The sequence below is a fragment of the Melanotaenia boesemani genome, chromosome 13 (genome assembly GCF_017639745.1).
Source record: "Melanotaenia boesemani isolate fMelBoe1 chromosome 13, fMelBoe1.pri, whole genome shotgun sequence".
Lineage (NCBI taxonomy): Eukaryota > Metazoa > Chordata > Actinopteri > Atheriniformes > Melanotaeniidae > Melanotaenia > Melanotaenia boesemani.
Genome location: NC_055694.1, coordinates 31,461,551 through 31,489,286, shown reverse-complemented (window position 1 = coordinate 31,489,286; position 27,736 = coordinate 31,461,551). Strand labels below are relative to the sequence as shown.

General features: G+C 40.5%; 1 protein-coding gene across 1 annotated transcript in view; it reads left to right on the top strand.

The window, feature by feature from the left end:
- Positions 1–10,333: 10,333 nt before the first annotated feature.
- The window catches only part of LOC121651480 (peptidase inhibitor 16-like), an 81,519-nt gene continuing 64,116 nt past the window's right edge, over positions 10,334–27,736 (top strand). The window contains exon 1 of the mRNA XM_042003714.1: positions 10,334–10,768. Within this exon, the coding sequence (XP_041859648.1) occupies positions 10,496–10,768 (273 nt within the window). The 5' untranslated portion in view covers positions 10,334–10,495. The remainder of the gene's footprint in view (positions 10,769–27,736) is intronic.

The following is a 27,736-nucleotide window of genomic DNA, read 5'->3' as shown; positions in this document are numbered from 1 at the left end:
AAGAGGAGCAGATGGTTATTAAGAAGTAAATGTCTGCTGTGGATCATTTGTGTTACAGTATATTGATCTAACAAATGAGAGAAAAAAAGAAAACTCATTCATCTCTCCAGATTCTGATGAGACGGTGTGACACCTGGTGGAAATGCAGAGCCACACTTAATAATAATGATGTGTAATTCCTTATTGATCCTGGAGGGAAACTCTCCCCTTGTTTGCTTTATTGTGGGCAGATCAGCCCTGTTCCATATCAACTGTCCAACATATCACAAAAAAATGCTAAAAGAATCTAGTTGCAGTCTTGTAAATAGTGATTCACAGTCTTTGTAAAATCTCAGTCTGAGACTTAAAACTCTAAACATTTGTCTTTAGGTGTGAGCAGGTGTGAGCTGGTAGTTTTCTGATAGTCTTCTAATGTAAACCCAGCATAAGCCTTTTGTCCATCCTCTGCATTCGTGTTGTGTATTACAGTCTGTTGTCAGAGAGCTTGTAAATGATAATCCTGGGGGGGGGGGGGGGGGGTGATTTACTCCCCCTCTGTTTTTGATGTCCGATTCCTCTGGTCATTCTTTTTTTTTATTCCCGCGAAGAATAAATTTTGTCTTCCCTTCTGTTCAGACAGCGTAGCCAAAATTCCAGCTTCTGGTTGAAGTAGTCAAAGTAAATTACACAACACACCCGACAGTAGATGCTGCAAGTTAAAAAACAATAGGCTACTGGGTCTTTTTAAAAGGGCAGGTGCTAGTCAGTTAGTTATTCGAAGAGAATAAGACAGTCCTTAAGACCCCTTAAAACAAAGTGGTAAGGGGGAAAAGTAAAAACTTTCCTCTAGGAAATGACATACCTCTACTTTATGTCATCAAAAGTTGTCACTATTTGCTATGTCAGGAAAAGCGACAGGTATCTATGAGAACCGAATGGCAACAAAATGATGACAACAAACAAAGATGCTGTATTGTTTTAAATGCCTTGGAGGCGGGCGTTTTTTTTGTGGTTGTCTCAATATGATGAAAAAAACGAAAGGAGACGTTCTGTTAAGTTGTGTTGTGTAATTTGATGTTGTGTTGTTATGTTATAATTAGGGGTGGAACTTTAACGTGTTAATTCCGAATAATTAATTAAATAAATTAACACATTAAATCGCAGTTTGCCTTCCAAACAACGTGGAACGTTTGTCAGTGCATGGTTTCTGGTACACAGATTAAACTGAGACACACGTCAGAGCTCGGCTAAATCAGTGTTGCTTATTTAGCTACTTTGGTGCTGTATTTAGCAAGTTTTCAGACCCATCTAGTGACTCTGTTTCAAAGAAACAACTATCCATATATCTAGTGACTTTTTCTGGTGTTATTGGAAACTGACATGAAAGCGCGTTTACTTCCGCCCCTCCCCGTCTATCAAGGAATCTTTATTATCCTGTGAGGGTAATTTGTTGTACAGCAAACAGTAAAACAGTCAGTCAGTACACAATCACACAAACAGCAATACACATCTAAAAGGACTGTGATATATAGATAAAAAATAAAATTAAAACAGAAAAATAGAGCAACTTATTCAGCTTATTCAACAGGGTGATGGCTGCAGGGACAAAAGAATATTTATGCCTATTAGTCTTGCTTCTTGGCAGGATGGACCTGCGCCCTGATGGAAGTAGCAGGAAATCATGAGACAAGGGATGACCTAGATCCGCAAGGACTGAACGGGCCTTGTTCAGGAATCTGGTGTGGTACAGGGCTGAGAGGTCATTCAGAGAGATCCCGGCAATATTCCCACACAGTCAGTCTGTTCTTGTTTATTGGGTAAAGGGAGCCATGCAGATGAAAGAAAAATGAAAAGGGATTCAATAAAAAAAAGAATAAAACATTTGCATAAAAGTACTGTCAACATTAAAACTACTACATCAGCGTTCACAGCTGCAGTCAGAGCAGGAGACGTTTACCTCTGCTCCACGACCGACTGGCTCGACTGGCTGATCCCACCCTAACTAACATCCTTTATCCTTTACATCCTTATTGGTGCTGAATATACACTTATGGATGTCCTGCCTTCCTTCTGTCACCATTTTTGCCAATGTATTTGGTGTCTGTCGGGAAGTTTTTCATACCTCTTTGTTTGAAGTGCGGTCCTGGGCTGTCTTTGTTTGGATGGTGGCGTGGTCTTCTTCCTTAGCTCTTCCCTTCATCCAAAAGAGAATCAAGATAGCCCTTTCCCTAAAGTAAACGTGCAAAACGGAGTGGGAAGGCCAAGGGGTAGATATGGGATTCAGTCTAAGACTCACATGATTCAGATTAATATTGTGTAACTTATGTATTGCGTAACTTTTTGGACTTAAAAACTGTTTCTGACTCGTTTGATGGAACAATGACATCTGTTATGTCCATTTCTGGACCCGTCGCTGTCCGGCAGCGTCACGAGGCTTACCACAGATCATATAGTATAACTACATCATATTAAATGTTCTGTGATTTCCGTTTGACTTTTAATGTGTTCTAGCCTTTTAATTTCTCTTTGTGTATCTTCTTTATGGTAGCCTGTCTTCATCTATTTCTTTTAATGCATTTTAATCTCTTAATTTCTTTTACAATATTTTGTAGTTTTTAGATATGTTAGCATATGTTGTTTCTCAAGTCTTTAATATTTTTTGGAGTGCAGATTTTATGGCTGTGTGTGAAACGTCTCTGTTTCAACAGTTAAATTTTATATATACAGTACACTGGCAACAGTGTGTTTTTAAATGTGCTTCATAAATAAAGTGCACTGGAGTGGATACAGCTTTTTCTTCCAGGATGCTGTGCGACGTTGTGGCCGAATTTCGTTTTACACACTGCGTCACACGGTAGCAAACGGATATAAACACACCGGCCATTTTCTACTCACTCTGTGGCTGATTCAGCAAAGAAATGCAAGAAGACATTATCGAACAAAGAGAGAAAAAATAGAGCAAAAGGGAAAGAGTAAGATATAAGACCAAAGTCAAGACTGTCTTAACTGGCTGGAGAGATCTCACAGTACAGGTAGGCGGCCGTCGATAAGGGGATCCCTGAGAATCTCTCTCAGTTCTGTAATGCGTCTTTAAGACTAAAACTGAATGACAGTTTCATCATTTTGATTAAAACCCAATAAAAATTTAACACTAACACAATGGACGGTGTTAAATTGTGTTAATTTAACACCGTCCAAAATAACCATCCATCACAAAATAATAAGCCTCTCAGGTTTTAGAGGTGTGGTGGTGGGCGTGGCTGCAGCTCAGCTGTGGGGAGGACAGGTGAGACTGTGGTTCAGGGATCAGCAGGTGAAGCAGACTGGCACAGCTGTAATGCATGTTCAATCAAGAACTCTTTATCTACAGCAGTGTGCTGAGGCCTCAGCGGAAGAAGAAGGCAAAGTGAAGAGAAGTCTTCGCTTTGCGACCAGCTAATAAATATTTGACTAAGCAGAACCGAGTCGCGTTTGCTGTGCCGGGTGAACCCTGACTGAGCGACTTTGCTACAGGAAGGTTTTGATAATCTAGTTGTACAATGAATGAACAGATCTCACAGCAGCTGTAATCCAAACACATCAGCAGTTTCTGCTCTGAGGTTACGACTCAATGTTCACTTTTGCTGATGAAGAGGATGATGGGGCAGGTGGATGTGTCAACAAGACCCTGGACTTGAACACAGGAGGTGGCTGTTCATTTCCTGTTTCAAAGAGATGGTCGTTACCTTGACTGGGACCATTATTCTTTAACTAGAACCCCAACCACCTCTTTATTACATGTCCTCTGACTTCTCAAACCCTGATCCTTCCCTGAACCTCATCAAACCTTCACCACGACACCGTAACATCGGAGATGAATCTCCTGCTGCTATGGTCGTATCAGCTGAACACTTATCAATGAATCATTCAACGCACACACACACCACGCGTGTGTGAGCAGCAGAGAGGTCAGGACACACATGTGCCGTGTCTCCCTGCAGACTGTCAACATGAGGTTGGTGTTATGTTGCAAGCGGTGACCCCACAGGATCCAGTTTCATACATTCAGCCCTCTGCTTCCTGCAGCACACACACACAGAAGAATGTGTTGTAGTGTACAGTGAAATGTGAGCCTGTGGGTACAGCTGGGTGTGTGTTATGATGTGATGTACTTGGCTGAGGGAATGAAAACACGGCTTCAGGGAAAGTTCGCACCATCAGCTGCAGACTGGATGCTGCTGGCTGAATCTTTCCACCATTCAGAGGACGTTTCGTTCATTTCCTGAAGAGTTACTCGAAACTTTCCTTTAATTAATGATTGCCGGAGGCAGTTTGATCACCTCCCTCAGACGTGACACAGCATCAAGGCGTTGCTGGGCCCCAGCTCACCGTCCTCAGGGCCTTTTTCTGCTTGGTGGAACTTGTTACTTACAGATGTGGCAGATGAGACCCCTCCCTCGATGTGAAGTTGTTCTTTCTCCCCACAGATGTCAGATTCTCATGTGGTTTTGCTTCTGATGCCATTCTTTGAAGGTTGCCTGGCAACAGCAACAACAACAATAAGAGTAACACCCTTGTGAAAAAGCATCGTATAGCACGGAGGCTGCCCAGCTTGTGTCACCTCTTCATGGCCATCTACCAGCTAAATGAGGGAGTTTCTGTCAGCAGCAGTGGGTCTTTCACTCAGTTTCAAAAGGAAAATAATCATCATAATGATAAAAAACACCATTAACAGAAAAATGACGCAAGCAGAAGTGATGCATGTCTGACGGTGTTTGAATCATGTAAGTTCAGCACATGATGCTGATGTTACAGCATATGATGGTGTTTCTTAACTGAAATCACCGGAATCACTCAGCATCAAACCATCACCAGCTCTGTTTGCCTGCTACACATTGTGTTTATTACATAATAAACACCAGTATCAGAGCACTCTGACAGACTGAAACGTATATAAGGATGATAGCATTAAAGTAAAAGTTGGTAATATATAAAATGTTCTGATCATTTACGGACATAAGCAACCAGTGTTTGTTCCATGAGAACATCTGTGGATATATTCCATGGTTACAGACAGCTGATCTAAGGAAAACAAAACCCAGGTGTCTGAGCACTGAAATCGCTAATGACTGTCACATGCAGTTTGAACAGCGCTTTGAAAGTTTTAGTATAATTTTTCAACCCGTTCTTCACATTACTCTGGAGACCACCTCCTCGGTTCTGGGTCAAAACAGCAACCCTGGGGTTTTCCCAGATCTGGCAACGTGACATCTGTTTCGACACATTACCAGATTTCTGTAAAAGTTCATGACACTTTCTGCAACAATATGTACAACCCCAATTCCCAAAAAGCTGTAGCACTCTTTAAAAAGTAAATAGAAAACAGGATTCAGTGATTTCATGTAAAATACACACACACACACACACACACACACACACACACACACACACACACACACACACACACATATATATATATATATATATATATATATATATTAACTCATTTTGAATCTGAAAGCAGCAACACATTTGTAAAGAGTTGGAACAGGAGCAACAAATGTGCTGAAAAAGTCATTGGTACAAATAGAAAAACAACTGGAGGAGCATTTAACAGCTAATTATGCTAATTGGTAACAGGTCAGTAACATGACTGGGTATAAAAAGAAGCATTTGAGAGAGTCTCTTAACTGGAAAGATGGACAGAGGCAGACTGGGGAAAAAAATAAGCCCTGGCATTTTGACCCAGACTGGCCTGCATACATCATGCATTCAACTAATCTTTGTGCTCTTTAAATGTGAATATTATACCTCCTTAAAAGAATTAAAATTATGTTGTGAGTTAGTAGGAATCAGAGAGCAGACATATTAAATACTTCCAAAAAGTGTAATGTAACGGAGAATGGGATGTAAGGACCCAACTGAAGGACGAAGAGGCGGGAGGCGGACAGGTGCAGGAACAAGGTTTAATGATCACACAGGTTTAACGCTTACACAGACGAAACGGGAAACACAACAAATGATCTGACAAAGGAAAACTGAAATCCAGGGGTAAAAATACACTGAGGAGCTAAAAGGAAGCAGGTGAAGCGAATCAAACCAGGTGTGCTGACTAACAGGAAGCAAGAAGCAAAACAGAAGGGGAAAAATTACTAAATAAACATCTATACTCCAGTACAGTGATAAATATATCGTGTCTGTGTCTGCTGCTCTTCTGGAGATGTTATCTCAACCAGGTTCAATTCTAACTTAAATGGAGATCTTTTTTCAATCTTAATGATGCAGTCAGGTGCAGAATTATTGGATTTTCTGGTAAAGAAGCAAACAGCTGTATCAGTGTTTGACATCTGGACTAATGTGTAGGCTAAATAATATAAATAGAAATCTTTTTTATAGCTGCAAATTTTCCATGAACACCTACACAGAAGCAGCCTGTAATGAATTTTGACCCAAAAGTATCTGAGTATCAGCCCCCAGCCAATAACAGATAAATAAAATCTGAAATCTGCTGACTCACTCTTAATGTTGATGAACGATGGTTAAAAATCATCTTCTCACTTTCAACAAGATGATTTAGTTCAGGAAAACATAAAAGAACTAAATTTAAGATCTGCTGTTTAACCCGTGAACACAACCAGTTCACCAGCTATTCTGTCATAAATGTAATAAAAATCATTTTTACTTCATTAATTCTAATTGGGAAATCTGGCTCTGCATTTGACTCATCTCTAGATGCACTAGAGAGAAGAAAGCTGCCATGAACCTACCATGTTGGGAGAGGTTAAGGGCCTTGCTCAAGTGGTTCACCTCTGTTGGCATGGCAGGGACCCAAACCCGGGTTCTCCAGACCCACTGGACCCACCTCTGTAACCACTTCGCTACCACTCCCAAAATCCCAAATCTTCCTTAACCGTAAGAAAGTAGTTTCATTACTTTGATTCAAACAAAGGTAGACTAAAGAATCCAAAGTAGGCTGTAGCTCCAGCCCACCTTTCTAAACAGCCAATGAGAACGTGGCATGGTAAAAAACCGAACCATGTCCTGTTAACATCATTAACATGACACTAGAATCTGTGTTGATCTTCACACAGTTTTTTTTTTACCTGCTTATTGAACAGATGTCAGCGCCAGCTGCACAGTGTGGTTTATAGTAAACTCTGAAAAGATGTTGAGGCCTCTGTGTAGCTGTCTTTAGTGTCCAACCCCTGAGACCTGAGTTTATTTCCCAGCCAATGTAATGCTTTCTGGTTATTATTGTTTTTATGCCCAGTTTTTGTTTCTTTTGGTTTAGGCACCTGAACTACCTGGTTAAAAATGCACCTTCCCATAAATCAGACTGACAGAATGATTTCCTCTCTGAGAAAAGAAAATATATAGGACAGGGAGTGAACATCAAAAACAAGTGAGACTCATAAGAAGTGATTTAATAAGCGGAGGATCTTTACATCAGACAGGAAACAAATGTTGAGTCACAAACTGTATCAGGATCAGCTGTTCAGTGACTCAGTGCTTCCTCACATTTCATCACATATTTTATTGTTAGTAAGAGAGGCAGATGACAAGGAAATTTAACTCTTATCTTCTCACAGTTTGGTTGGGATTTCTTTTAAAGACATCACAAGAAAGCTGGTGTAAAAGCTATTCCTGCTTACAATCTGTTCTCATCTTAAAGTTGGACTGTCCATGTTCTGCCTTTACACAAACTCTACTTCAGACTTCGAGGCCTCTGGACTTGTTTTGTCTGGCACATGTTGGCAGCAGACTGCCCGCCTTATTATTTAGTGTGAAAGTATTTTATAACATGTAAGTTTTGTTTCACAATGACTGAACATTTTACAAGTTGAGGTTCTTATTAATAACATACATCTCTGTTTCTGTTGTAAACCCTGATTTTGTTTCTTTTCTTTTGTTTTTTTGTTTTTTTTTTTGAGTATGTGAGCATGTACTCCCAGATCCCAGGACGATCAATATCGAATGTGCCTCATTATTTATTTTGGCAAACAGCATTAATATAAAACATGTTTTGTGAAAGGTAATATTTAGGGAATAATTGTGCACAAATGTCTCAGATTTCACACCATTTTCTTGATCTTATTCTGTGCCGTTGGCGCTGGCATTTCCCGTTTCTCCAGATTTTGTGTGTACACCAGGGTCAGAGTTGGCGTAGAGGTGGGGACGTTCTCTCACCAAGTTTGGTTTTTATAAATCCCAAAAGATGACTATAACTGGCGTACGCCGTTTTTTGTACATATGCCAGCTTGATAAATGAGGCCCTAGAACTGGTCCAGCTTCTCCTTTAATCTGAGGCATCTCTGAACATTTTGCATATCTAAACTCTTCCTAAACTGTTATTCTGTTTACTATAATGAAAACTAGCTAACCAGGAAAATTTGCTCCAACAAATTTCAAGCGAGTCACTATCAGCACGTGATTAATAAACAAATTCAACCTTCAGCAGACATTCTGTTCATTTCGCACTTTGTTTAACTTCAGCCTTGAGTGGTAAAACATCATCTGTGGAAAGTGACTTCATCTGGTGAAAGTTGGGCAGATCAGTTTCTCCGTTCTGCCAGACTGAAGAGACATCTCTGTCTCCTACACGTCTGTGAACGCACCACAGTGTGGTTGCTACAGTCTCGGCCCCCATATAGCATATATTACTGTTCAGTCTTCATTTTGAACCCAAGTACACTGACACAGAAAACAATGATGAACAAATCACTTAAAATAGGCTCAATCCAATGGTTCAGGTTGGTCTGATGGTTCAGGTTGGCCTGATGGTTCAGGTCGGTCTGATGGTTCAAGTTGGCCTGATGGTTCAGGTCGGTCTGATGGTTCAGGTTGGCCTGATGGTTCAGGTTGGCCTGATGGTTCAGGTCGGTCTGATGGTTCAGGTTGGTCTGATGGTTCAAGTTGGTCTGATGGTTCAGGTTGGCCTGATGGTTCAGGTTGGTCTGATGGTTCAGGTCGGTCTGATGGTTCAGGTTGGTCTGATGGGTCAGGTTGGCCTGATGGTTCAGGTCGGTCTGATGGTTCAAGTTGGCCTGATGGTTCAGGTCGGTCTGATGGTTCAGGTTGGCCTGATGGTTCAGGTTGGTCTGATGGTTCAGGTTGGCCTGATGGTTCAGGTTGGTCTGATGGTTCAGGTTGGTCTGATGGTTCAGGTTGGCCTGATGGTTCAAGTTGGCCTGATGGTTCAGGTCGGTCTGATGGTTCAGGTTGGCCTGATGGTTCAGGTCGGTCTGATGGTTCAGGTTGGTCTGATGGTTCAAGTTGGTCTGATGGTTCAGGTTGGCCTGATGGTTCAGGTTGGTCTGATGGTTCAGGTTGGTCTGATGGTTCAGGTTGGTCTGATGGTTCAGGTTGGCCTGATGGTTCAGGTCGGTCTGATGGTTCAGGTCGGTCTGATGGTTCAGGTTGGTCTGATGGTTCAGGTTGGCCTGATGGTTCAGGTCGGTCTGATGGTTCAGGTCGGTCTGATGGTTCAGGTTGGTCTGATGGTTCAGGTCGGTCTGATGGTTCAGGGTTGGTCTGATGATTCTGAAGAAGTTGTGTCCATCCACAGAATTTCTCCCATTAGGTTCTCCTTTCTTAAGCTGTTGTTTCCTTTTGACTATAAACTGAAACCAAAACCAGTTCAGTGCAGCGTCGCTTCTGTAGATCCTCAGTTCAAGGTGAAAAGAAAATCTAGCATCTGTCTTGTCTTCAGAACAGGCCCTGATTCATCATCGTGCCAGAATACACTGCACAAATAAAACAATGGTGACTTCTGTAGGACAGTAAGGTAGTAAACACAGATTTCTAGTGTTATTAGGAGTTTTCACATGTCAGTAACAAATTTTAATTATCAACATATTGAGGACAACAAGTGCTGAAAGTTTAAATGAGAAATGGACCAAGGTGAATTATTAAGTGCCAGTCAGAAGAAAAGAGTTTCTGGTTCTGTTTAGACAGAAAACAAAGGAGAAGAGATGGAGGCGAGGTCTAAGAGGAGGCAAACATGGAGAATAAAGGCCGTCAGAGGATTGGGGAGTTTGTTATCGTACCAGTCGGTGCAGAGTGTGGTATGAGAGTGTGTGTGTGTGTGTGTGTGTGTGTGTGTGTGTGTGTGTGTGTGTGTGTGTGTGGGTGTGTGTGTGTGGTTGTGTATCTGTTTTTGTGGTGATTTTTTAAAAAATAGATATGGTACGTTCCTGCTGAACAGACTCTGCTCAGGGTCCAAACTTTGTAGTTAAAGTTCAGGCTGGATTGCTGGTTAAGTTTAGTGAGCGGAGTCCTCAGAAAGACAGAAGTTTGTGTGAGTGTGTTTGTGGGAGGATCCTCGCTTGCTTAAAGCAGGCTCAGAAACAGAGAGATCAGCAGAGCTGAGAGGCACTGAGGAGCGATCACACACATTTTTACTGACTCTCAAACACACACTCAAACACAAGTGGTTTATTGTACACACACATGTAAACATAGACCAGTCCATCACACACATACACACACTTTGGGCTAACCACTTCAGGATCCATCCCTCAGGACTTCATTTCCCATCATGCAACGGAGGAGCCTCTCGGAGCTCCAGGGAGGCTCGACCCCACGGACTACCCAGGATGGAGCCTCCTCATGGAGGTCCAACCTGAGGATGGAATCCTTTGGTTTCTGGCCGAAGAGAGAGGCTCCTCTCTGGGTGTGGATGCTACTGGGGGCCCTGCTGGTTCCTGGAGCTTGGAGCTCCCTGAGTGAAGAAAATGAGGAGCTGCTGGTGGAGCTTCATAACCGCTACAGAGGACTGGTTTCTCCCAGTGCCTCGGCCATGATGCCTCTGGTAAGATACCTGCAGAGCAGTTACATCATCTCCATCTGACATGAACACACAGAGAGAAGAGTGATGCCAACAGAAGCAACGTTGTCCTGCAAATACAGCTGCAAAGATACAGGCAGGGGAACACTCAGACTTTTAACTTTGACTTATTTAATCATTACATTGTCTTTTTGTGGAATAATTGCTGATAAAAAAAATGCTTTCTTTTTAATTAACAACCCTTTTGCACCTACTTCTACTCATCCTTTGACCTACTTTATCTTAACCTGTGATGATGAAATCTGATTTGCTGACACAAAGATTTGTATGTGTCCTTAATTTTCTCCCAAAAAATTAAAATACAAGTGAATTTCTTTTCCTGATTCTTTCAAATGCCAAAAAGAGGATCATGCAAAGACAATCCTGACAGTCCTCATTCCTTCACCTCAGACTCTGATGTAATGACTTGAAGTGGTTTTGATCAGCAGTTCTCCAGCTTTCTGAAAGTCTTTCAAAGTTTTTCTCCGACCTTTTCTGCTTTCCACCTCATTTTCAGACAATTTAACTCTGACCTGGCAGTCATTCAGGCAGAAAAAAGGCTCCTAACTCAAGGAATGAACCTGTGATGTGTCGACACATAACAGACAACTTAGCAAAGAAGCTGTTTAAACTGGATCTTTAGGCTCTTTATCAGCAGCCTGTCATGAAGACACATCATTTGTTTCCTTTTTTTTTTAGTTTAATCTGTGAAAACAGGAAAGATTTTACAGATAGAAAAATAGAGTGACCCAACGCCCTCTTTACCCGGACATCTCTTTTTGAGAGCTAAAAAGTGCATTTAGCCGGAACTTAAAACCCGTCCTAGATTTTACTCTATCTCAGCCTCAAATATGTTACATTGGATTTGCGTTGCAATTTGTTTCCCCACACTCGCTTATTATTAGATTCTCTTACAGCCGGTGTCATGTTTCAAGATGTGACAGGAGATGGAGGGAGAGGATGCAGATAGTGCAGAGAAGACAGACTAACTGTGAGTTTGTGCAAATCTGCAGAGAAAGTTTGGGTGACTCTTCCTCCTCATAGTCTCGGATGGGCGTCACACTTGTAGAGAATGTGAAGCTCATCAACTTCTTTCCCAAGAGAGGGTTCAACACCCACATTTTTGCTCAAACACCTTAATCAGACAAAGCAAAGATGAGGTCCATGTTTTGGACCGATGGCTTTGACGACCCATGTTTATGTCTTGGTCATAATGCATGAAGCTCAGTGCAAAGCAGAGTGCTGAAAGATCACATTGGTTCTGCATAAAGACAGAGGTTTCATTTGCGTGTGTGTGTTTGCAAATCCATCTATATACCTGGACAAACACTGAACAGAAAGACCTAGTCAAAACTTGTCCTCTTAGATATATTAAAACACCACACTGAAAGTGCCCTGAATGCCACAGCACTGCATTCAGTCCCCCATCCTCCACCAACCCACCCACCTGTCTTTAGGCAAGGCAAGGCAGTTTATAGTTTGTATAGCACATTTCATGTACAGGACAATTCAAAGTGCTTTACATAAAACAAAGGCATTACAGATATTTAGAAATAGTAAAAGGCATCAACACATAATCACAAAAAAATAATAAATTAGATTAAAATGATTAAAAGCAAGATAAGATAAAAAAAAAAAGTTAACATGCAGATTTCATGCATAGGCGCATGAGAAAAGAAATGTTTTTAACCTGGATCTAAAAATGTCTACATTTGGGGAAAGTTTCATCTCCACTGGCAGTTTGTTCCACTTGTTTGCAGCATAACAGCTAAATGCTGCTTCTCCATGTTTAGTCTGGACTCTGGCCTGGACTAGTTGACCAGAGTCTTTGGATCTAAGAGCTCTGCTAGGTTTATATTCTCTGAACATATCACAGATGTATTCTGGGCCTAAACCATTCTGGGATTTGTAAACAATCAGAAGGGTTTTAAAATCTATTCTGTGACTGACTGGAAGCCAGTGTAAAGATTTCAAAACTGGTGTGATGTGTTCAGATCTCTTAGTCGTGGTTAAAACTCTAGCAGCAGCGTTTTGGATGAGCTGCAGATGTTTAATGCTCTTTTTAGGAAGTCCTGTTAAAAGACCATTACAGTAATCCAGCCTACTGGAAATGAATGCATGAATGAGTTTCTCTTGGTCTTTCTGGGAGACTAAACTTTTAATTCTGTTGATATTTCTGAGCTGGTAAAAAGCTTCTTAGTGACAGCTTTGATATGGCTGCTGAAAGTCAGGTCTGAGTCTATCAACACTCCCAGGTTACCAACTTGGTCAGTGATTTTAAGAGCCCGAGTCTCCAGGTGTTTACCAATGCTGACCCTCTTCTCTTTGCTACCAAACAGAATAATCTCAGTTTTGTCTTCATTTAATTGTAGAAAATTCTCCTTCATCCAGGTGTTTATTTGCTCCAGACACTGACACAATAAGTCTATTGGACTGCAGTCATCTGGTGACAGAGACACATAAAGTTGTGTATCATCTGCATAACTTTGACAATTAATGCTAAAGTTCTGTAATATTTGACCCAAAGGGAGCATATACAAGTTGAACAGAAGAGGTCCAAGGACTGACCCCTGGGGGACTCCACAAGTCATGGCCACTCGCTCAGATTCATAGCTGCTGATCGTAACTAAATAACTCCGGCCTTTTAAATAGGACCTGAACCAGTTAAGGACCGCTCCAGAAAGTCCAACCCAGTTTTCCAGCCTGTGCAACAGGATTCTTTGATCTACAGTTTCAAACGCAGCACTGAGATCCAACAGAACCAGGACTGATACTTGACCAGAATCAGTATTCAACCTAATGTCATTTAACACTTTGACCAGAGCTGTTTCAGGGCTGTGATGAGGTCGGAAGCCGGACTGAAATTTATCAAGATTTCCACTTTCATTTAAAAAGTCATGAAGCTGGTGAAATACAACTTTCTCAATAATCTTGGAAATAAAAGAGAGGTTAGAGACAGATCTATAGTTGTTCATTATAGAGGCATCTAGAGGCCTTTTCTTTAGGAGGCTTAATAGCAGCTATCTTTAGTGACTTGGGAAAAATGCCTGATGCCAGTGAGCTGTTAACTATCAGTAGGAGATCACTTTCTACTGAGCTAAAAACTGTTTTTAAAAAGTTGGATGGTATCATGTCCAGAGTGCATGTTGTTGATTTCAAATGCCAAACTGTTTCTTGTAGGATTTTTAAATCAACTATATTAAATCGTGACATAACAGAATTATTTCTAGGTTTTAGACACAGACTACTTTTCATGTTTGACTGTTTGGAATTAATATTTTGCCTGATCGTTTTGGTTTTTTTTTTTTTGGCTAAAAAAGTTGGCAAATTGGTTGCATTTCTCAGTGGAAAGGAGCTCTGGGCTTATCTGTATATGAGGATTTGTAAGTTTTTCAATCATAGCAAACAGAGTGCGAGAATTGTTGACATTCCTGTTAATCATTCCAGATAAATGCAGCTCTCTGGCCTTGCACAGCTCATTGTTATAGTTTCGCAGGCTTTGTTTGTACAGCTCAGAGTGAATTTGAAGTTTATTTTTCTGCCATTTCCGCTCAGTTTTTCTGCATTCTCTTTTTAGGCTGGTAACCACAGTGGTGTTTCTCCATGGTGTTTTCTGTTTGATCAAAGTGCTCTTGATTCTTATCGGTGCAACAGCATCCATTACATTCAAGACTTTCAGATTGAAATGATCCAGGAGTCCATCAACTGACTCTGCACTGGTTGTTGGTAACATAGCTATGGCCTCCACAAACTTAGCACTTGTTCTTTCATTAATGTACCTCTTCCTAACCGAGGAGCAGGTTGGTTGGACATTCTGAGTGATCAGTAAATCAAACAAAATACAAAAATGGTCAGACAAGGCCAAGTCAGTGACCACAACAGAAGAAATATCAATAGCCTTTGAAATATCAACTCCCTTCATCCAGTCTACTCTTAGTTTGTCAAAACCAACAGTCTTCAGTGAGTCGTATCTAAATAAGACTGAGTTTATGATGTTGCTGTGTATACTGACAATAGACAAATTTATGGAAATATTGGATTTTTCTCAGAAACCCTGAAACATCATTCAGTTGTGCTGGTGAATCAATTCGCTTTAAACATGTTTTCCTTCATCAGGAGGGTAATTCTGCTTTTGAACTGAGTAATGTGTTAAACTGTGAATGTGTGCATTCTGGGGAAGTGACTAACACAAATGACATTTCGTCAGACGTCTGCTGCAGATTTATGGTCAGTTTCGTTATGTGGACGGTGGAGTGACGGTGCTTTGAGGTGTCACCTCAGCATGAAGGTCCTGGGATGGAAACAGTCTTATGGTAGCTGGTGATTGTTTAACTAATGTAAATGACACCTTTAGGTTTAGGTAGCAGTTAATTTTATGCTTGCATTAAACTGTTTTTTATACAAACACACAGACACGCAGAGATGCAGCTGGATTGGTGATCCCTGTTCTAAAATCATGGGTGTAAAATATAATAATATTAAATAATATTAATAAAACTTTATTTATATAGCTCTAAACAAAGTCCAAACAATGCACCAGATAAAATCAAAAATCAAGTAAAACAACCAGATTTAACTCTTCTGTGAATTGAACAATTAAATTGTCAGTTAGAAGAAAAGTTAAACTGGAGAAAGAAGAAAAGCCTGTCCGATGATACGATATGAGTTCATGGTGTGCATCAATACCTTTATTACAAGGTCAATAAAACTCATAAACATAAATGCTTAAAAGAAATTTTATAATAAAATATATTTATGAGTAAATTAAATAAAAATAAGATCACATTTCTTGGATTGAATATAATATTCAATTGGTTTAATCTAATAATAATGTAATGAATATAATAAAACATAATGAGCAAGAACCTGCGTTAAACCAATATACCAGTTAAATATAGAGACATGGTCACTAACACTAGCAGGCCACCATAATCATGTGACAGAAGACTGAAAATAAAGTGCATGTTTTGCACTTTTGCCCAAGTCTGAACTCCTCCGCTCCACTTTAACAAGCTGCTCCAGGTGCAGTGATCAATAACTCCATACATGAGCTCAGAACTTCCAACTTACTCCAATAACTTCACCCAGCAGAAAACAACAGCCTCTGTGTGTGGATCATCAGCTCAGAGAAGGAAAAACTTCCCAGCAAAGAAACTGGAGCAGATGAACAGAAGAGTGATCCTCTTTCAAGACAGGCAGGCAAGAAATACATGAAGAACAGATTAAAATAAATACAGGAGATGAAACGACTGCATTATAAGATAAACAACCAGGAGGACAAGCAGCAACTCATAACATCTGAACCTCCTCCACCTAAACCTCCCGGACCACCCAGCAGAGACTCTGATAGAGCTGCTGACAGCGAGGTTCATCCTGACCTACAGTAACCCTCAGACCGGACAGACTCGTGTCTGTACTGCTGCTGAGCTTCACCGAGCTAACTGAGTTTCACTGGCAGCAACAATCATCATTCATTGTGTCTGTTGTGTTGTCTGATAATACACGCGAGTCTGGCTGTTCTCTTGCATGGTGCTTTATTCTTTTTTACTCTATCGAACCCCTAATGTCCGGGTCCTACACATGGATGTATTATGGAACTGGATAACGGACTGAAAAATGGCGGCACGCCGATTTTTCCCAGTGGCCACTCGTGGTACTGCAACAAAAAATCCCATGGGGCCCAAAAAGCATTTTTCCCATAGGCCACAATGGTAAAAGACACGGCTGTAAAACTGTTGACAGGACGTCTTCAGCTTTAAACACAGCTAATTACTAATCTTTCTATTCAATATTTTTAATTCATGGACATTTAATCCGTCAATTATTTTTCAAAAGGCCATAAAAGCCACAGAAAAGTCTCTATTTGTCCGGTGACGTCACGGCTGTGCACATGCACTGCCGAAGCATGCGCAGTAGTGTCACCTCCCATCATGCCGAATGAAGCATGATGGGAGGTGACACTACTGCGCATGCTTCGGCAGTGTCACCTCCCATCATGCCGAATGAAGCATGATGGGAGGTGACACTACTGCGCATGCTCTATGGGCCCAATATGCGGAAGTATATTTGCCTCTTTTTGCAGCTTCGCGATGAGGGGATTTGAGTGTGTCTCAAACCGCGCACTTACATGAGTGCACTGTAAGGTAGTGCGTAGTGCGCACTAAGCACTACCTTCTGTAGTGCACACTATCGTGGGTAAGTCCTGATCCAAATTGAGCACTAACGTTTTGCACTTACTGGTAGTGACGTACCAGCTTAGCAGCGCCGCTCGGTTAATATACCTTTTTTTTTTCTTCCAAAATCCAAAATCACGTCAACATACGTGTTTGCATGTCATACTTTTATGCTAAAACAGTTTTTAAATAAGCAAAGATATCTTAACTGAATTAAAGTACGTTACATTATACATTTGTTTTTATTGGTGTTTACACTGATACGTTCACGTCTGCAACAGGAAACCGATTATACTAGAAACCATCAATTAAAATATGAAATGCAGTAATGAAGACGCTAAAACAGGGATGCAGAAAACATTTTATTTAAAATTTTAATTAAATCATTTCTCTCTTGCCGCCTCCTCTTCTCCACAGCAGCGTCCTAGCCCGCAGGTGGTAAATGCCTCAGTGCCACTGCTGGCTCAGTAGTTTGATGCCACAGTGACCTACGGTGAACACAGAATGGAAGTTTATATAAAAGCAAACATTATTATGTACTTTATGGGTACTTTGTACATCACTTTAGATAAGAGTCTGCAATCAGCTACGGCTTCGTCAGCGGTACCATGGAAACGGGCCGGTTCTCTAACCAGCGGTGTTTCCTAATCAGTTTTCAGATCAAAGACCATTTCGTTTACGCCAGAGACCCCGCAGTGCTTAATTTGGAGGTTCAGCAATCATGAATAAACATACGGAACCTATAGCATTAATCATTTTTAACACTTATAGCCCATCTAGATCCGCGAAATCGGCTATAAAACTGCTAACATTTACGTTGCTAACTCTACTGCAGCCTCCAACAAATGATCAGATCCATAACTGTCATCAGGGATAGAAGAGATAAGAAGCATGCTGCAGTTTATATTAGAATTATGATCAAATATCTTCATACTTACAACAGTTGAAAATACCCTCCGCCTGCATCGGTACCGCTGAGTCGGTGGCTGCCAGCTCTGAAAAACTGGTTGAAAGTCCCTCCCCTTCCGCTACGTCAGCAAGATGGCGTCCGTTTAGTGCGTGTAGTGTCCATCGTTTCGCACTAGATTTTTGGCCGCGTTTAGGGCAGCATCCGGGTACTTTCAGTGCACTGAGTTTTTACTGAAATTTCTGTGTCAGCGCACTAAGCACTTAAATGTAGTGTTCGAAGTATAGAAGTGCGCGATTTGGGACACACCCTTTGTCTTCTTCAACAATGTTCAAGCCTTCATGGCTGATGGCGTGTTTCATCCCAGCTTGGGTCCAACAGAAAAAGCCGACATTCGGCGTGTTGTTGACAACTTTTTAATGAAAGGTTTGTACCTTAAGCTAACAGTTAGCTGCAAACAGGTTATGCACTTGTTATAATGCACTGCAAAAAGAGGCAAAAAAAGTTGTTCACCATAAGCTAAAAAGCGTCTACCACACAGATTTGACTAGACGGTGTTGCCGTATTTCAGCGTCCACGATGGCTGCCGCGATGCGCATGCGCAGTCGACAAAAATACGAATCTGGCAGAAATACAGATCTGGCAGCCACACCATAATACATCTGTGGCATCCATGGTCCTACATCCTATGTCTGGACACGTCGCACAACTGACGTCATTAAATAAAGCCATAACACCACAGTGTCAGGATGAGCTGAAATCGCCACACTTCAGCACGTCATGCGGATGCTGGGAGGGAGGAACCGTGGGGTTAATCCAGGCTGAAATTCCTCCTGTTGTCTGGTTATTCATAACTTTACCCTTTTAATGCAGTCATTTTACAGAATGTTTAATATAAAAATACTTAAATCAGCCGACCACACTAAGCTGTGATGTAGGTCTAAAACTGCAGATGGTGGATAAATATTTTACAAAAAAATCAAATGCAATCTGATCACTATGATACATTAAACTCTACACTCATCATCCACCTCATCAGGTCCACCTTTTGGTACGGTGCTGGACCCCTTTTTCCTCCAGAACTGCCTTAATTCTTGGTGTGATAGATTGAACATGGTGGCGGAAACCTTCCTCAGAGGTTTTCTCCATATTAACATGACAGCATCACACAGTTGCTGCAGGTTTGTCGGCTGCATCCATGATGAGAATCTCCCGTTCCACCACATCCCAAAGCTGCTCTACTGGACTGAGATCTGGTGGCTGTGGAGGCCATTGGATAGACAGGTGTACCTGATAAAGTGGACAGAGAGACTATATCTTATTAGTATGTTAATATATATGACTTTATTATATATGTTCATAACTAATATTGAAAGGAAAAATGGAAAAAGTGAAACATGATGTTGCTGCAGGCTGCTCACCCCACTGTCTTCATGTTCTTCCAAACCACTCAGTCAGTATAACTGGATAAAAATCACCCACCATCACTTTCAGTACTGCAGCTGCAAGGAATTTAAATTTATCATAACCTGTGCGTGTACATGTACATCAAACTGTCTTAAAAAGGAAATATACACACCCCTTTATGACTTGTGACACAGCTGTCATTGAATGTGTTTTTACTGTACAGATATGACAGAATGCTGCAGTGAGGACCCTTCATTAAACTGCTGCAGGACTTTATTCCTTCAGAGAACCAATCATAAGCAGCACAGTGCCGTTTTAGTGTGTGTTTTTAAAAGTATGTCAGCTATCAACACCATTGTTGTGCCTAATGTGGAGTATCCTCCTGGCCTGGCCCGTGTTCTCTGTAAACTTGCTCCGAGTGTAAAAAATCTTTTCTTTCCATTCTAAATGAAGCTCCACCTTGGAATCAGAGTCCAGCTCTTCTACCAGTAGAGGTGATGGATTTTCATGGTTCTTTAAGCTCTCCAACTCCTCATACAGCACACAGTACAGAACAGTACGTAGTCAGCTAACCACCACAGTTCTGAAAGCTAACAAACTGAAGAGTACTGAACATTTAAACATACATCAGAATAGACTAAACACAAACATTTCTTCAGGCATCAGTCCATCAGAACAAAAACAAACACACAAGTTCATCTAGGACTGATTGTTGTTCTAGATGGAATAAGTGATGATTTAAAGGGGAAGAAAAGGAAAACAATTTACACAGACTCTTCTCCTCTGTTGTTCCCTGGTGGTGGAACAATCTACCAAACTCTATCTGAGCCGCAGTTTAAGAGTAAGCTAAAGACTCAGTTGTTTAAGGAGCATTTCCACACTTAGCTTAACTGTTTTACGCAACAGAATGAGTTTGAAAGTTTTGTCCAGCTCTGTCCAGTTGATATTGTGTGATGATATCGTGATCTTGTATTTAAACAAAATGACTTAAAAAAAAAAAAAAATTATATGCACTGCCTCTAGCACTACATGACAGCACCTGGGTCCAACTAGACTCAAAGCAGTCTGACTATCACTTAATGATGACGTCCCATCTTGTTTGAATTCTTGCTTGTGTTGTTCTTACTCTCAAATGTAAGTCACTTTGGATAAAAGCATCTGCTAAATGACTGTAGAATAGAATAGAATAGAATAGAACAGAACATGTGTTCATGTGTGTCGAATTGTCACTTTTTATATTAATCAGCTTTTCAATTTAAGGCTTAAAATTCACATTTAACCTGCGCAGGGTCGACATAAGATCCTACAGCACAGAAGATCTCTGCAAACACCAGGAAGCAGCAATGCTAACACGTAGCATAGCAGCATGACAGGGAGAAACTCAACTAAAAGGCTCTACCAAGCACTGGCATCCAAACCAAAAATAGTTTAAACCCCAAGCAGTTAAGTGGGAAGGAATTATTTTTCCTTCCATAGACTATCTTGGGCTTCACCTCTTTCTGGATCCTGGTGTTTCTCAGGTGAATGTGGGGCTATCCCTGGATTCTCCTGACTGACCATTGATAGATGTGTCCATCATCATCATCAGCTGATGGCTTCCTGAGATATTTACCTGTGTAACACCTCTATTAAAACACCTGGGAAAATTTTCAGGTTCACCTTTTACCTTCTACAGTAGCTCAGTTAATTATCAGGCATTACTTTACTCATTCCCAGATGAACTGGGCTGCTGTCTGGTTGTCATTGAAAGTATGGGCTGTTTTTAGGAGGAGATAATCATTTACATTTACATAACTTGATTCCGACACTTCTCTAGTATTTTCACATGCCTCAGCTTTCTCTTGACATTAGGATTATACAAACAGCCCTCGTAGTTGTGTAGAAATACTTCATTTAATTTAGTTAAGTAATTTCAGGCAGGAAGCAAAAAAGCAGGCATTGTGATGACGAGGTTAAATAAGAGCAGATCTGTGATGAAGTCCTGATCCAGTCTTCAGCTCTTCATATTTCACACCCCAGCAGCCAGACGTTTTTGTAATCTTTAAAGTCGTCTTGAGCAACAGTTTTTCAGCTTTCTGAGTTTTTCTTTGGGCATTTTCTGCTTTTTCTCTCATGTTCAGTCTAGTTCTGGTACCTGACCATTTTCATTTTCATGTAGCTCTGACCTGTGGATCATTCAGGCAGAAAAAGGCTCCTAACTTAAAGGATGAAGTTTATAACAGAAAACTTTGCAAAGTAGCCGTTTTAGTCATCCTCTTGTTGAGGATCTTATCGACTTGTTAACTCAACAAGTTAACTTGTTAACAGGTGTTTGAGAAAACCCACCCACAACATTTCTGCTCAGAGGTAACACCGTGCTGCCTTCACTGTCTGCGCTTGGTTTAGATTACTTCCAGCTGTGTCTCCTCCACTCTGGTTCCAGTTCAACTCTGTTAATTTAAGGAAGTAAATCTGTTGTTTGAGCTTACTTAACTTTTTCTAGAAGGTTCTGAGTGTCCGAGTGAGGAATGAGGTCCAGATCAAGGGTTGTAATGAAGAAATCAGGAAGGAGAAAAAGGAAGTCTGTCTGGCCTGAGTCCATAACAAAACTGATCCTGATTTCTTAATACTATCCTTTCTTGTATTTCTTTTCTCTTATTTCTTCATTCTTGTTGAATGTTGCTAGAACACATCTGTGGAGCTGCTTGCTGCTGTTGTTGTGTTGTAATTATCCTTGTTTGCATCTGGATTTTGTGTCCCGTGTTTTAATGATCAAACCGCTTCTGTATAAGCTTCATTTTGTCTTTTACTTTTAAATATTTTCCATACAGTATCTGGGGCGGTGGTTTGTGGCTGATTAAGCTGTTGCTTCTAACCTGCGACGATGTGAATCTCAGTTGAGCTGCAGATCAAAACTATGTTGGTTTTGTGTTTGGGAGCTGGAGGTAGGTCGGAGTACAAGAAGAAACATGTCCAACCCTCTGTTTTTAAACATGTTGAGAGGAGTGATAAACCAGGAGATCTGGATCTGGATCAAGTTTCAAGTTTTTCTGTCAAGACCAGATAAAATACTTTTTGCCACACATTTCAGCAGAATCTTCCTCTTATTGTTCCTGCTGCTTTATTTCTGCTCAGCAGAATTTAAAAGACAAAATTCTGTGAAACATTTTTGGTCTAATTTGCACTAAAACTGCTTCAACCTGTTTAACGAAGCTGAACTGTGACTCTGCAGCAGCTCGGGACCCAGTTAGAAATTTGTTGTTGGCCCTGTTGACCACTTTACATGAAAAACCAAATAACCCATAATTTGTTATTTGGGATTTGTGTCAGTTTTCTGTGCAATGCCTGAATTTTCTCTTATGAAATGTAAACATGTATTCGTTGCCTGTGATGATCAGGTCAAGATGTTGTATTTTGATTTAATCTGAATCAAATAATTCAGATGAAATCAGGTGTGGAGAAGCTTTACTTTGCTTCAGGATGTGTGGCGTGCAAAAGCAGCTAATTACTCCACAGCATGTTAGACAAACACTGATCACAGCTGATTTATTCTAACTGACTGCTCTGAAGGAACTTTAGTAGTTTTTATACTTGTTAGTTGGAGCAAAAGTCATGTTGGCTGCACCACCTTTGTGCGCCTGAACTAAGTATTATACTCATTTTGATTCTTTTACGATTTTTTTACACATCCAACAAAGTTAAGCACAAATTAGTTTACACAGTTTGCAAATCATGTATTACACACACACAATAATACTGAGCCAATTTTCACTCCATTTCAACCCATATTTTATTCCCAATAGAACATAAACAACATATCAGATATTGAAACAGATGTTTTACCATTTCATTGAAAATATGAGCTCATTTTGCTCTGATGGGGGCAAAACTGTAAAAAGTTGGAACAGGTGCAACAAAAAGCTGGAAAAGTAATTATTACAAATCAGAAACAACTGGAGGAGCATTTGTAAACTAATCAGGTTAACTGGCATGAAGGGGAATAAAAAGAGCACCTTAGAGTGGCAGAGTCTCTCAGAAGTAATGGCTAACAGACAGAAGTTTAACAATCTGTTAAAAATGGGTGTCTACAAATTAAAAAACAAAAAATCTACACTGAGAAATAAAACCTCAGAAAATAAAACAAATTTTCACATGTACATTTTGTCTATTGTTCAATGTAAATAATTAGTTTAACCTAAATTTTTTAACCTCATGTAATCTCAATATTTAGTTTTCTTTTAAATAAAAAAAATCTGAATCTCTCTGATTCAGTTTCATGAAAAGTCAACTTTTAAAGATTCAAGTTGTTCTGATTTATCCAAAAGTGAGTTTGTATTCACACATACTCACATTCTTCGGGCAGAGGTAACCAGTGGTTACAGAGGTGGGCTTTGGTGTGGAGAACTGGGGTTTGAGCAGTGTTGGGGTAGTTACTCTAAAAAAGTAATTAGTTACTAATTACTCATTACTTCTGTAAATTGTTATGAAATTACTTTACTCGTTACTGCATTTGAAAAGTACTACTTATTACCTTACTTTACCATTTCTTAATTCATCGTGTAGACATGGACAAATATCTTAGCCGAATCATCGTCGCCTGTCTGCAGAGTGTTTACTGTATATTGTAAACAAAATGGCTTTAAAACCACAAGAACAACGTCCCTGTCTGTGGGAAGAAATGACCACACTTGTCTCATAATCATTTTATCTAGTATTTTTCTAAACCTGGTCGATTCAGTAGTCAACAGGGGGAGCATGTCTCCTACAATGAACCTGCAACTAGCTTGTTCATTTCTGTCTTACCAGCTGCTGCGCTCCAGGAAATGTTGAAAAAAGCTTCGCTTGTTTAGGTGGGTCGGCTGCTTGTTAAGGCGGGTCGGCTGCTTGTTTAGGCAGGTTGGCTGCTTATGGACTCCTTCCTCTGACCGGTGAGCAGGATCTTTCACCACAAGTTTGGACTGAAACTGGACTGAACAGAAAATAATGCAAATATCGCCACTGACCAAAAGCCCCTGAGTGTGTCTCAAACCGCCCACTTACATGAGTGCACTGGAAGGTAGTGTGTAGTGTGAAGGTAGTGTGTAGTGCACAGTAAGCACTACCTTCTGTAGTGCACACTGTCGTGGGTAAGTGCTGATCCAAAGAGCACTAACGTTTTGCACTAACCTGTAGTGACGTACCAGCTTTTGACGGTGGTTCTTCTGCTGCCTTAATTTACAGAATGAATTTCAAACTCTTGATTTTACTTTCCTGTGTTTACTTTTTACTTAACCCCACCTTTAAACTTTGTCGCATCCAATGCAGGATCCTCCTCGGGCTGCACATGAATTAAAACGTATGCTTCTTTATTTTAAGGTCTATGACACTCCTACATGCTGCCTAATAGCAGCGCCGCTCCGTTAATATACGTTTTTAGGACAATCCGTCCAAGTTCTTCCAAAATCTAAATCCAAAATCACGTTAACATATGTGTTTGGATGTCATCATACTTTATGCTATTAAATGGTTTTTAAAGGGCCTCATATGTGAAACAAAGAACAGTGGCTTCCACTGTATTAATCTATCTCAGTAGATAACAATAGAAACCATCAGGACACGTTCATGTGTCTTTGCATGTCTCCCCCATACCTGTTAGTATAAAGTGCAATTTAAGACGCTTATCTAACGTGATGTACAATCAGCTACGGCTTAGTCAGCTTTACCATGGAAACGGGCTGGTTCTCTAAACTAACGGTGTTTCCAGATCAGTTTTCAGATCAAAGACCATTTCGTTTACGCCAGAGACACCACAGTGCTTAATCTGGAGGTTCAACAATCATGAATAAACATACGGAACCTATAGCATTAATAATTTTTAACACTTATAGCCCATCTAGATCCGCGAAATCGGCTCTAAAACTGCTAACATTTACGTTGCTAACTCTACTGCAGCCTCCAACAAATGATCAGATCCATAACTGTCATCAGGGATAGAAGAGATAAGAAGCATGCTGCAGTTTATATTAGAATTTTGATCAAATAACTTCATACTTACAACAGTAGAAAATAGCCTCTGCCTGCATCGGTACCGCTGAGTCGGGGGCTGCCATTATTCAGCTCTGGAAAACATGCTGAAAGTCCCTTCTCTTCCGCTATGTCAGCAAGATGGCGTCCGTTTAGGGAGCGTAGTGTCCATCATTTCGCACTACATTTTTGGCCGAGTTTAGGGCAGTATCCGGGTACTTTCAGTGCACTGAGTTTTTACTGAAATTTCTGTGTCAGCACACTAAGCACTTAAATGTAATATAGAAGTGTGCGGATTGGGACGCACAACCAGTCTCCAGCTCCATTTTTCATTTTCCTTGGTTGGTGCATCAGCTATGTCACACAAACCGAGCTCTATGGCAGTGTGCCCAGGCAAGCACAAACACAGGCAGCAGCATCACTTAAAACAGATCAGAACTTTACACATAGGCAAACATGGCTCGAGTAACGCAGAAAAACACGTTACTGTAGTCCAGTAAAGTAATTTCATTACCAATGTTCTAAGTGTAACGAATTACTTTACTTCGTTACCCCAAAAAAGTAATTCTGTTTCTGTTTCATGTTTTTTTGTAACGCGTCACACCGTGTCTTCAATCCAGAAACAATGCCGTCTCCTCTGGACCAGAGCTCATTTAAAATGGTCTGAGGCAGCTAAGCAGTAAGCAGGTGAGAGGAGGGTTAGCAAGCAACCACAATTTTGATGAGTAAAACCTGAAAGCAGGAGCATATTTTACCACCCTATGAGCTTTAATTTAGTTCCAACATATTGTCAACTAACAAAAAGGACCCTAACCACCTGAAGTGATTTCCAAACTTTAACCAAAACATCACTGAAAATGCTGACATGATTTGACACATATTTTTTTGAGCCCAAACAAAGATTCACAACATACTTTTTCCTACGTATTTTTGTAAAATTGGTGGCAAACTCTCCTTTTGACTTCACGAGGAACCCTGAAGTAACCTTGATCAGTTTCGTAAGTTAAACGTTTAGAACAACCAAAATTAAGACAGATGTGAGGAATTTTCCAGAAATCTAGAGCACGTTCATCACATTATCTGGTCCCAAATAAGTTCACAACCACTTAATGTAAGGCAGAGACAGACATAACGTTAATACAAGCAATACGAAGCTGAGATCTGATGCGCTTTTTGTCATTTTAATGTAGAACAGTAGGTGTCACTGTTAGTCAGTTTCCCTGAGCAACACAGCGGTCACAAATGACAACACATAGTTTAAATTAATGTCATTTTCCCTTTGGGAATCCTTTCATTAAGACCGCATTGACTCCTCCTGTAATGAACGACCCCACTTTAAACTCATATTTTGCTACCATTATTTGCAGCATTGTTTATTACATCTTATTTGGCAGCAGCTGCAGCTTCCACAGGGAGAGAAATTGAACATAACGCATGGCACACATCCACTTTAATAATCCGCCCTTCACATTTTTCATGACTCAAACACAGTATCAATTAACTCTGTGCATTAACACAAACATAGTTTGGGGTAGATTTTTTTTTAGATTAGAAGGCACCAGCATCAATCCAGGAAGAGATGAGTGTCTCCTGTTCCAGGCTATAATAAGAGCATCAGAGAAGGAACACCGAAGAAAACCAGTGAAGGTTCAACAATGAGGACTAAGCACGAGAAAGAGGGAGAGCTGCGAGATGAAGACAGAGACACTGTTTAGATAAGGAGAAATGAAAATGTGGTAATGAGTGAATAACTGCCATGAGAAATATGTGTGTTCATGGGATTTATATGAGTGTGTAAGCAGATCTGGAGAGGTCTCAGCCTGCCTCAGAGGTATGGAGGCCCCACTGGGTCAGACTTTTAGCTGGAGTAGAGACAGAGAGAAGAATGAAAGGAAAGACAAATAACAGAAGCAGTGAGATAAAATGAGAGAAGGGACAAGGCATTAAATATGGATAAAAAGAGAAAAAGCCTATACTAACCTGGCAAAAGAGGAGGGGAGGGAGAAAAAAACAGAAAGGAGGTCAGTTTTAAATTCAACATTAAGTTAGGAAAGATTGGATGGAGAGAACCGGAGGAGGACGAGGAGCTGAGCTGAACTGAGAGGAAATTAGATTTGATTAATTCAAGTTTTTGTTGGCAAGAAGAAGCATCTATAAAATGCTGCTGGAATGGTTACAGATATCCAAAGTGGTCAGAAAGTCAGACAAAGACAAGCTGGTCTGACCAGCTCATACAAAAATTCACAACAGGAGAAACCACTTTGAACAATTTAAACATAAATACTAACCAGTCAGAAACCTGTGGGACAAAACCAGCTCAGATCAAACTGGTCTGGTGGTTCTTTAGAACTGGTCAGACTGAAACAAACAAATAATGTAATCGCAAGGCAGAGCTTGAAACAGAAACAAGAGCCAGGCCTGCTGAGAAACAACATAAATTCCCTCTGCAGGAGACCCTCTAATGAAATACCAACATATGTACTG